This window comes from Schistocerca cancellata, chromosome 11 (assembly GCF_023864275.1).
Source record: "Schistocerca cancellata isolate TAMUIC-IGC-003103 chromosome 11, iqSchCanc2.1, whole genome shotgun sequence".
Lineage (NCBI taxonomy): Eukaryota > Metazoa > Arthropoda > Insecta > Orthoptera > Acrididae > Schistocerca > Schistocerca cancellata.
Window position 1 is genome coordinate 77,168,074 of NC_064636.1, and position 12,346 is coordinate 77,180,419.

Below are 12,346 nucleotides of genomic sequence, written 5' to 3' on the forward strand. Positions count from 1 at the left end.
AGCAAAACTTACTCTGAGGAGTAACTGGTAACTTTGTGTTTGCAGAAATGGCAATGCCGTCATTCAGCCTCGACGGCAACGTGCCAGACGACATCCTGTTCTCCATCTTTTCCTTCCTGCCCATACCGGATCTGGTCCGGTGTGCCAATGTGTGCAGGCGATGGCGCAGAATCGTGTCGGACTATTCCCTCGTGTGGAAGGGGAAGAGGTACGTCAGCAATAGAAGTCCGAGGGAATCCACCGAGGTGTGCGCCGTCTTGTGCATCGTACCACTGTTGCAAGAACTCGATGTCAAGGTGACCAAAATGTTTGAGGTGAAAATTATCTACCCACAGTTGTTTTTGTCAGTAACAAACGTCTGTGACCTGAGAGCTGTGCGTGACTGCCAAAGAGTGGGGTGTACGTATTTATCGACCGATCTCAACGTCGCAGAGGTCATCTTCTCTTCTCAGTCACTTATCGATTTTGCGGCACTCGAGAAGCTGCAGATCATCGGAGGAAATCCGACGCTGACACCCTTCAAGCCAGACACCAGGGCAGAATGCGCCGTCGGCTCAGCCCTGGAGCTGTGCCCGAATCTCAGAGAGCTGAACATAAACGTAGAGGCCCTGTCGGGAGACTACTTGGACTGTTTGGAAGGGGTCAGCCGGTTGAAGACTCTCAGAATCAACTGCCGCGGCCTGGAGGAACTGACGTTCCTACGGCACTGCTCGGACGCGCTGGAGGAACTGGAATTGGAAAGTTGCGACGACTTGCCGCCGGCCGCATACTCGGAGCTACGGCATCTCGGGAACGTGAAGAAGTTGCGACTGTGCGACTGCCGCGCGGAGGCAGAGGCCCTGGAAGCGGCCGCGGGGGGTCTGAGGTCTCTCGTGTCGCTGCAGTTGGACCGCTGCAGACTGCTCTCGGACCTGTCCTTCCTGCGGCTCTGCAGCCAGCTGCGGGAGCTCCGCGTCGAGGCTAAGGACGGGCCGCCGACGGGCCTGCAGTGCCTGCCCGCCAGCGTCCGCTCGCTCTGCCTCGTCGACAACGCCGCGACTGCCGACGAGTTGTCCGACGTGCTGCAGCGCCTGTCACTGCGCGAGGAACTGAAGCTCTGCAAAGTGGATCTGGCCCACCTGGGCTTCCTGCGCCACTGCCCGCGGTTGCACCGCCTCTACCTCGAGAGCTCGACCTGGCCCGACACGTCGGTGCTGTCGAGCCTGTGCCACCTGACGCGGCTCGAGACGCTGGTCCTGAGGAGGTGCAGGGTCGACGCAGACGTACTCTCCCAGACGGTGTCGTCACTGCCGCAACTGCACACTCTGTCGCTGGCCTACGTGGAGGACGTCACCCACTTGCGGTTCCTCAGGCACTGCCCCCAGCTTCACACCTTGTCGCTTTTCTGCGTCTTCGGGTTGGAGTCGAATGCTTACTGGGAACTGTGCCACCTGAATAACCTGGAGCAGTTGTGTGTCAGCGTATTAGTGCGCGACGTTGTCAGTGATATCATCCGACCGTGTCTGCCCCGAGTAAAAATTTATTGCTCGGAACAGTTTATATAAACTTCTGCTAAACGAGCTTTTCAGAGCTGAGAACAAATTTTGTGCTGTGGAGCAGTGTGTGCGCCATTTCCGATCTTATTGGCAGATTAAAACTCTGCGCCGCACTGGGACTCAAAACCTGTACCACACTTTTTGTGATGAGAGAGCGTACCGACTCGAGTTTCCTGTTAAGACTCACGGCCAGCCCTCACGACTTTCCTTCACCGAAGATTCCTTGTGTATCGTGCTGGACCGACGCCTCTGGGAAAAAGGGTATTGTGGGGATACCATTTCTAAAATGAATCTCTATTGCAGAGTAAAGGTTTAACTTTGGAAACTACCACTGGGCTGTGGCTAAGACATTTCTCAGAAGTATTGTGCTTGTCCTGCGAGATATGCAGAGGAACTTCTGTAAAGTTTGGACAGTAGGAGCAGAGGACAGCTGTGAGCAGGTCGTGAGTCGTGACTGGAGAACTGACTTGGGAAGAGAGTTGTCCACGACAGGGGAGGTTCTGTGGGCAAGTCCCGATACAGCACAAAGTCTTAATCTGCCAAGAACTTTCTCTACAAGTGATGTCTGAAAGAATTCTCATTAAATATGTGACCCTCCCCCCGGTGTAATCTATCTCACTTATGGATACTGTACACATTGTGTTTTTTTTTTTTTTTTTTTTTTTTTTTTTTTTTTTTTTTTTTTTTGCAGTACATATATTAATTGTCCATTATGTGCACATTCCATTTGGCATATTTTTTTTTTAAATTATAGTCTAAGGTAGTTTTAATAAAGGCTAAAATTAAGAGATAGATACACATAGTCATTTAGTCATAAGGTACATTTCGCTCTATTAATGCTGTGTTGTACAAACCTTTTTCTTAGCATGTAGAGGGATCCACGAGAAAGACAGGTTTGAGACAGTAGTACCTCCTATCTTACAAGGGCCATCATATCACCATGAGAACTTATTAGTTTCTTTTTATATCTTTACCCAAACATCGGAATAACGAGCTCACTTCACCTTTTGGTATTTCACTACTGCTGTGTGACTACACTATAAATGTAACAAAGTGTTCACTTGTTGCTCTTGTCGTATGTGTACACTGTTGCATTCCAATGTGTTTTAATCACTTCATAAAAGCTAGGTGATATCTGTGCAGTACACATTCTGAGAAATGAAGCTGATTAGGTAAGAGAAGGAAGTGTGATGCTAAAAGCTGTAGAGGCAGACCAATTTCTGACTACATTGTGCATGTGTGAGTGGCTATAGGATGCAGTAGTTATGCAGTGGTGGAAAGGCTTGCACAGACTAGACTAGCAAGGACAGCCAGTTTTTGGTCTGGAGACCACATCAGTAACACTAAGACCACCACCTCGGATGCTATTAACTGAGGAAATTAAGAACACCTCTGTTCATTTTTTCTTCAAATTTATCTTTTGAATACTTTATCCGTGGCTATCACTTTGATGAGTTTCTTAATAACCTGACATCAATATTGCAGACTAAGAGTGTGTGGACAGTGCTTCTGTGTCATTCGCCTCATATTGAAGTCTTTGTGATATACAGAGTACTTTCCACTTACTAGGTGCGCAGAAGTCGCGGTCAGTGATTTTTCTTAGAATTACTAAATCTCTCTTGTGGTTACAGACGGATCGGTGATGTAGCTCGAGGCCTAGGTTAGGTTGGAAAGTGGTAGTCTGGTTGTGTGTTGGTCAAGCTAAGAAACAAACTTAAAAATATGTATGAGCCGCTTACAGCACAATTGATGTAACTCACATTATTCTGGTTTCTGAGTATTTATTGCCTTAATAGGATTGTTATAGAAAATTAAACAGTACTTTATCATGTATGTTGCCAGGCTAGGCCTTTTAAGTCAGCATAACAATTTCAGTAACTTTTATAAAATTATAAACATGGTACAAAGGCCTAAATGAAGTTACACCACTAATGATGTAAACAGGTGAAAGATTTTATTTGGTATCAAAATATACATGCCAGTCAACAACACTGTATTTACATAATCTTTGTTGCTCATCGTCACTACTATCATTTCCATTCAGTGGGCCATTGGCTTCAGCATTGTCAGAAGAAAGAAGATTCTGAAAGTAGTGGTTATGAACAAGTGGAATGAAGGGCAGTAGTTCGTCCATGTCCGCTTTCTTCTCTTTTGTAACAGCCCATGGTCCTGTGTACAGTTTTCCTTGAGGTATGTTAGACAGGGTAATTGAGCGTGGTTGTTTCCTTAGCTTGGCTTGAAGTCCAGCTTGTGAAATTCCACTTTGCTGGAAGAGTTCCCTTGAAGACGAGTGTGAATGGATTACACTTTTGGTACCGAATCCACTGCATCTTTAGCCATGAGAGAGAGGATGTTGTTTAGTGTCATTCTTCCTTTTGGTGATTGACTTCAACAAGTTTTCCACAGACAAGAAGTCAGTGTCATTACAGTGACTTGAAAGGGATTTTTTTTCCTTCACCTGGCAATAATATTGTACCAGTTATTGGGACAAAATATCTGTTGTTTTGCTGTAGTTTTCTATTGAGGCAAAATCACCTTCGTAGGGAAGATAGGAATGACCACTTGTTAACTTCTCGGTCTATGACTACGATGTTATTTTTATCACTTAAAACTAGTGTCATTAATGTTTTGACTATTTTCCAATTCCTGTTCTTCCTTGTACAAGTATCACGGTACAAAGCACGTTTTGCAGGCGGTGCCCTTATTTTGATGTGAACACACAAATTCCATTTGTAATAAGCTACTTGATGGGGTGCTGAGCTTTTTCATTCTTACACACACAGATCTAATTTGTGGGCTTGTTGAAGCCATACCTTTTCTTGCTCACCTGTTGAGTCCTTAAGTCTACCAGCAAATGCATCACAATGTAAGCAAATGTCCTTGTGAGGTGCATGAAAATGCATGTTGAACTCATTGTTAAAAGCTCTACAGTAAATTTGTAACAATCATGTTACTGTAATGTCTTAATTTATTTGTTGCTATAATGTCATATATTGTATGTCATATTGGTAAAAGCATCCAAACACAAGAAACTATAAATTTTGATGTAAAATAATAACACAGTGAGAAAATAAACACAACTGACCCACGCTGGATAACTCTGAATGTGATGGAAAAGAATTCATTGCTGGAGCCATTATCATTCCAAATAATTGGTTCCCTGATAGTGTCTTTATTACTATAACTTATGGTGAATCACACTGATCACAACTCAAGTAATTAAACAAGTAAACTTCTATAACCGGAACAGCCACACGTTGGAATATCCACAGCGAATTGCGGTGACTCAGAACGGTAGCAAGCACAGTGGTGTAACTGACTACACCACTTCAGCTGTTGACATGTAGGTGTGTCTGCACAAGTGCGGTTGTTATGCAAGTTACGAATTGCACCATTTGCTCTGTTAACAGAATGCTGCTTGCTGAGAAAGATCCCATTACTGCCTAAAAAAGAAAAGAAAATGGAATTACACCTTATGTGCTGTAAGCGTCTCATAGCAGGAGGGAAGCTATTGGGGGGGGGGGGGGGGGGGGGGGGAGAGGGAGGAGGGATTAAAAAGTTTCTCTTTGAGGTCATTGCTGTAGCGTCTATGCAATTTAGTGCAACACTGATGTGTGTCTTTTTGAGGTGTGTGTGGTAAATGCGGAAACGTGAACTGTGGCAGTGTCATTACCAAATTCCTCCATACAGGACCAACATGCTGTTATTCTTATCTCGGTTGCCGAAGGACAAATGCCGGTAGACATTCATCTGGGAAGTTACGCCAACCTGAGTGAGGCACTCGAGCACCTGCGCCTTTGGTCCCTTGCAAAAGGCCTCGAAGTGTCAACAATTCGTGTCAGGTGAGGAGGGTATGCAGCAGGCTGTCACACAGCACAGGACAGTGTTCTACCAAATGGGTATCTTCAACCTGGTTAGTCAGTGGAATGCTCACGGCAATTTTGCCTGATCGATCACTCCTTATACGTTTAATGATGCCACTCCTGGTCATCTCTCACGGTTCAGCTCCTACGTTTCTGTAACTCATCAAATGAAGTCGTTATATAATGTTACACGTAACACAATCAGCAGTCTATATACAGGCACAGTCTAATGTCATGTTTAGCAGGAGTTACATACCCAAGTCCAGTGACTCCTACAAATTGTAGGAGGGGTGACTGATAAAGTAGTCTTTGTACTTCAGTTTTTAATATTTTGGGATCTCCAATTTCATGTGTGATTAAAAAAAAAAAAAAAAAAAAAAAAAAAAAAAAAAAAAAAAAAAAAAAAAAGCACTCTCTTCTGAAGACTATACATGGATGTGTAACCTATATGGGAATTATTTTTCTTTCTTCCAATATTGTCCTTAGAAATTTTTTATTTCATCCTAAGTTCCTTCTCATTATTAACCACAGATGCCATTTGAGGGCGTAAATGCATTGAAATGTAAGTGTAGGAATCGTGGATCCCTATAGAAACTTCTATAGGTGTTTAGCTATCGTATTTACATAATATTCTTGCTACACACTTTTGTAGAGTAAATACTATTCCTTTGCCCCAGATTATATGACAGGCCAGTATCGACTGAAAGTATGCCAGCAAACCTCTCTGCAGGCCGAAGCAATGAGACATATTTCTGAGTCCAAAGCAGGCAGAACTGATCTTTCTGCTTAATTTATCCGTGTGCTGGTGCCACTTCAGATTGTACCTACAAACATTGTGCAGTGAGATTCTTTTGTGCTTGCCCATTCATCTTTACCTCTGGCAGGTCAATTTTATTTATTTACAGTTTTGTGACACAAGTGTGAGTGAATCTGTCTGCTGTGAACTGCCTTTGTCAGTGTACTTGTCTTTATCATTTTGTATGTTCTTACTCACAGTTGGGCGTGAGGCAATAATATTACCACCTGTAGTCACCAATGAGGCTTTTGTATCACCTCCTGTTAGAGACCCCTCCCTAGACCAAAATGTAAAATGTGTAACTGTAACTAATAGATTTGTGTGTCTAGTCTGTAGATGTAGTCTGCATGCAATTATAAAAATACAGTAAAAAATTATTCAGTATTTTAAGAGCTTGATGTGAAAATGTTTTTAAACAAGTAAAATAGCATAGCTATTATCTCCATGAAAGTTCCCATGTTATTGGTCACTACAGATACAAAGTAGACAACAAATATTGTTGCTTTATAAGTGAAAATATTATATTCTACAGCTGCTTGAGAAGCAGTGGATGTTATTGGCAACAGAAAGGAAATTTCATTATTTGTTCAAGGTTATAATGCCATACCAGTTTATGTATACTTTGTTTTATTTCATTGGCATCATTAACTTTCTTGTTCAGTAATATGTTAACAGAATGTAAAATGCTTGTGTTAAACCCTTTGTTTCATTTGGCATTGTCTACAGATTGAGCTGCAGCAGAATTATCTTCAGTTATTTTGTTACAGATGTAGCAAAAGTGCAAGTTATACATTTAACATCAATGTTATACATTTTAACATCAATGTATAAGATTAGCCACTCCTGTCAGTAGCAATTATAAAGCTGTACGGCTCTGTCAACTTAGTTTTTGTCATCAGTAAAAGTTTATAGTTGTTATCTAGTTTTTTGATATAATTACATGTAATGTAATTACTAATGTAATAAAAAAGAGACTGCAAGGTATTATGAAAAATCTCAATGTCATTGTTATTCATTTTAACATTTAAAGCTTGTGAAAACTGAATTTGTGTGTCCACTGTAAGGATTCATTGGAAGAAAATAAAGTTCTATCAACTTACTTCAAAACATATGTACTTCATAATAATAAAGGGCTACCTGACAAGCAGAACCTTTGGTTACCATCACATACCTCCAGATGCTTTGCAAACCTTGCTACTAAATTAGCAGTTATAATTATCACACATGCACTTCCAAATAGCACCATTTCTCAAAAGTGCAATTATTACCCCACAATCTACCAACAGGTTTCCAGTTTTTATATATAATTGCAAATTATATTACTGCATTTTAGTTCAAACTTTTCTGAAACAATAAACCTATAAAAATGATTCAGCAACTTTACTTTAGAATGCATATTAAGAAAATCTGTAATTTCCAAATCTCCCATCAGCAACAACATTTTCAATCAAAACAGAAACTAATGGTGGTGTGCTTCTAACAGTTTAGAAACATTACATACTATATTGCTACCATTTGTCAGGATCCGTCATTGTCTCACAATTGTGGGAATAACTTTCGGCAAAGTATACATACGTGCCAGTGTAGATTACACAAGTACTCAAAATTCAGAACACACAAAAGAATGGTTTGAACTTTGTAGAAGTTGTCTTATCTCCTCTGAAGATTTATTTTTACAGTAGTAGGGATGCCTACAGTGCTGCACAATGTCTTTCACCAATGAAATATAAGTATGATTTTTCCACTGGCTTCTGTAGCTGTCATTATCCGAGAAGAGGACACCTGTTAACAAAGAATCTTTTTAATGTTATTTCTCTTTTGGAACACACTTCAATTGTTGCTGAAAACTTGCCATGCTACTGGGTGACAATAATTAAACTGATTGAGATGAGTGTTGTTTGGGGTGTATACATTGTAGGACACTAAACATCATAGGTATATTCACCTATCAGTGCAATCGCAGAGGATGCTGAAGAAAAAAATAATAAGAGTTCCACTTTCTGCCACCGAATGAAAACATAGCACGATAAGCAGTGAGAATCTAGTGTGGGTACAGGTAAAGGAGAGGAACAACCAGACACGTGATAACAGTTGCTCTGGCATGTTTATTAGGGTATGGTCTCCTGACTCGGCAACATGCTGCATCCATAACACAACACGGTCGGCAGTTGTTCGCAGCATATCCAGTGTGATCAGAGCGATATGTCATCGTATGTTATCCTTAAGATCAGAAAGAGTACAGATACATCCCTGACAGACTAAATCTTTCAAATGTCCCTACAACCATGAAAAGTCACATGGATTTACATCAAGTGATATGGAAGACCAAACATCTTGAACTGCATAGAGCTGGTGGCCATTACTGAAGGTTTCTTGACACACATTTTTTCACCAGAGAGCCACGTGGGATTAGCCGAGTGGTCTAAGGCACTGCAATCATGACTTTGCGGCTGATCCCGGCGGAGGTTCGAGTCCTCCCTCGGGCATGGGTGTGTGTGTTTGTCCTTCGGATAATCTAGGTTAAGTAGTGTGTAAGCTTAGGGACTGATGACCTTAGCAGTTAAGTCCCATAAGATTTCACACACATTTGAACATTTTTTTTTTTTTTTTTTACCAGACAAGCAAAATGTGATGTCGCCCCATATTGCATGAATAGAATCTTTATTGTCACATAACATGTTATATACAATCATTTGATTGAAACGTTGGTGACTCATCAATGAATAATCCTATGCCTACCTAAGTACACCAAAAACAAGATACATTAAAATAATGCATATGGATACTCACAGAAGCACATTACAACATGGAGAGAGAATCACATGTTAGATTTCTTTCTTTTTCATAACATTTCCACAGTGGTTAAAAATCATTCTTTTAAAGTATTTTTCATGTTTGTTTTTGCAGTTTATAAATATGGACATACTTCAAAGACCACATACTTTCATAAAAGTACCGTAGTATGTGTGTTTACATCTAGATATTCAGATACATAGTTCACATGATACATTGTTTATAAGTATGGACACATACAAAAAGAACGTATACCTCCATTAAAAGGGAACATGAGCATACATATAGAATGTAATGTAGGAAAACAGATGTTATATCTCCTACTTGTCTTCCTTGTTTATAAAATCATACACATTGTAGTAGCATTTCCTTTTTAAATATTTTTCATGTTTGCACACGTGGATTCTAGCTTGCAGTCCTTCAACTTTGAACGGATTTTATTGCTAAGCTTCAAACCCATGTAATATGGAGTATTTTCAAATAATGTTAGTGTGGCAAGGTAACATGTAATCTTGTTTGTGCCTTGTTTCACAAGTATGTGTAAATGAATTTCCCTCAAACAGATGTGGGTTTCTAATTCAAAGGTAAGTGTTTCAAATATAAACATGAAAGGAATCATCAGTAAGTCTAGGCTTGCAAATAAAGGTTTGTATGATTGTCTGTTGTTGATTCCAGCCATAGCTCTGATGGTTTTTTTCTGTAGCTTGAACACTCTGAGGCAATTTCGTTTTTCAGCTCCACAAAAAATTATGCCATATCCTAGAACTGATATAAAATATGCATGATACACAATTTTCCTAACAGCCAAGTCAGTTACTTTATACAGAACCCTCATTGGGTAAACAAAACTATTTAACTGCTTCAGTAAGTAATCCACATGATCAGTCCATGTCAAGTTTCTGCTTATGGTCACTCCCAGAAATTTGACAGATTCTGTAGTTATCAGTTCTCTGCCTTGATAACTTAACTGTGTTACATATTCAACAGTTTGTTTGGTCCTGAAGCGTACAATTTGTATTATTGTTAAATTTAGTTTCATAGCATTATTATACTAATAGCCTTGGGAGAGCCAACCCTGGCAAAACTCTACCATCTGGTGAGCAGGATGTATGAGACAGATGAAATACCATCAGATTTCAAGAAGAATATAATAATTCCAATCCCAAAGAAAGCAGGTATTGACAGATGTGAAAATTACCAAACTATCAGTTTAATAAGCCACAGCTGCAAAATACTAACACGAATTCTGTACAGGTGAATGGAAAAACTGGTAGAAGCCAACTTCGGGGAAGATCAGTTTTGATTCCGTAGAAATGTTGGAACACGTGAGGCAATACTGACCCTACGACTTATCTTAGCAGATAGATTAAGGAAAGGCAAATCTACATTTCTAGCATTTGTAGACTTAGAGAAAACTTTTGACAATGTCGACTGGAATACTCTCTTTCAAATTCTGAAGGTGGCAGGGGTAAAATACAGGGAACGAATGGCTATTTCCAATTTGTACAGAAACCAGATGGAAGTTATAAGAGTTGAGGGGCATGAAAGGGAAGCAGTGGTTGGGAAGGGAATGAGATAAGGTTGTAACCTATCCCTGATGTTATTCAATCTGTATATTGAGCAAGCAGTAAAGGAAACAAAAGAAAAAATCCGGAGTAGGAATTAAAATCCACGGAGAAGAAATAAAAACTTTGAGGTTTGCTGATGACATTGTAATTCTGTCAGAGACAGCAAAGGACCTGGACAGTTGAACATTATGGACAGTGTCTTGAAAGGAGGATATAAGATGAACATCAACAAAAGCAAAACGAGGATAATGGAATGTAGTCGAATTAAGTCGGGTGGTGCTGAGGGAATTGGATTTGGAAATGAGACACTTAAAGTAGTAAAGGAGTTTTGCTATTTGGAGAGCAAAATAACTGACGATGGTCAAAGTAGAGAGGATATAAAATGTAGACTGGCAATGGCAAGAAAAGTGTTTCTGAAGAAGAGAAATTTGTTAACATTGAGTATAGATTTAAATGTCAGGAAGTCATTTCTGAAAGTATTTGTATGGAGTGTAGCCATATGGAAGTGAAACATGGATAATAAATAGTTTAAACAAGAAGAGAATAGAAGCTTTTGGAATGTGGTGCTACAGCAGAATGCCGGAGATTGGATGGGTAGATCACATAACTAATGAGGAGGTATTGAATAGAATTGGGGAGAAGAGAAATTTGTGGCAGTTTGACTAAGAGAAGGGATTGCTTGGTAGGTCATATTCTGAGGCATCAATGGATCACCAATTTAGTATTGGAGGGTAAAAATTGTAGAGGGAGACCATACACTAAACAGATTCAGAAGGATGTAGGCTGCAGTATGTACTGGGAGGTGAAGAAGCTTGCACAGGATAGAGTAGCATGGAGAGCTGCATCAAACCAGTCTCAGGACTGAACACCAGAACAACAACAACAGCATTATTATTTATCCAATTTTCTAGTTCTTGAAGAGTCTGTTTTGTTTTCTGTGCTAATTCTTCAGTATTTTTACAGTAGACTACTGCTGCTGAGTCATCTACATACAGTACCGTATCTGAAATGACCTTACCTGGCATGTCATTTATATAATATAGAAATAGTAATGGGCCTAGTATGGACCCCTTGGGTACAGCTGCTTGTATTTCCTTCCAACTAGAGCAAGCTTTCTCACCATTATGTTGTATGGCTACCCTCTATTTCCTATTTTTGAGATACGACTTGAACCAATTTAAAGATTTTTCATAGAAGCCGTAAGAAGCCAATTTGAGGAGCAGCTGCTTATGGTTTACCATATCAAATGCCTTACTGAGGTCACCGAAGATACCGGGTACGCTCTCCTTGTTATCGAGGCATTTGCTTATTTTAGTGATTGGTTCATTAATAGCATGCACAGTACTTCCGCCCTTCCTAAATCCATACTGATTATTAAAAATAATGTTATGATTTTTCTAGTTGGTCACATACTACTTGCTCAAATATTTTAGAAACAATTGTTAGTACTGATACTGTGCAAAAATTTCCTATCTACTCTCATCTGTCCATTTTGAGGATAGGTCGAACTTCCGCATACTTCAGCCTGTCCGGAAAGCAGCCCTCATCAAACGATTGATTCATTATGTGACAGAGTTGTGGTGCAATAATATCAAACCCTGCCTTTATTATTTTTGTTGGGACTTCATCCCAGCACACAGATTTGAGATTTTTTAAGGGATTTTATAATGTTAGCCACCTCATAGCAGGATACATGAGTGAATTTCTATTCTACTGATCTGTGCTGCATTATATTGGGACTTACGTGTGGAGGAGGAAGTTTGTCAATTTTGTTGAATTTATGAAACACTT

The 12,346-nt window shown here is 40.1% G+C and overlaps 2 protein-coding genes across 4 annotated transcripts in view; one reads left to right on the top strand and one right to left on the bottom strand.

The window, feature by feature from the left end:
* LOC126108223 (F-box/LRR-repeat protein 7-like) overlaps positions 1-1,544 on the top strand; it is a 29,048-nt gene extending 27,504 nt beyond the window's left edge. The window contains exon 2 of the mRNA XM_049913455.1: positions 46-1,544. Within this exon, the coding sequence (XP_049769412.1) occupies positions 48-1,544 (1,497 nt within the window). The 5' untranslated portion in view covers positions 46-47. The remainder of the gene's footprint in view (positions 1-45) is intronic.
* Positions 1,545-2,276: 732 nt separating this feature from the next.
* LOC126108555 (uncharacterized) overlaps positions 2,277-12,346 on the bottom strand; it is a 210,108-nt gene continuing 200,038 nt past the window's right edge. For 2 of the 3 annotated variants that reach the window (XM_049913843.1, XM_049913841.1), the window contains one exon: positions 2,277-4,978. In XM_049913843.1, coding sequence (XP_049769800.1) covers positions 4,755-4,978 — 224 coding nt within the window. In that variant the 3' untranslated portion in view covers positions 2,277-4,754. Of the gene's footprint in view, positions 4,979-6,910; positions 7,977-12,346 lie in introns of those variants that run through there. The other variant, XM_049913842.1, reaches the window with a different exon arrangement.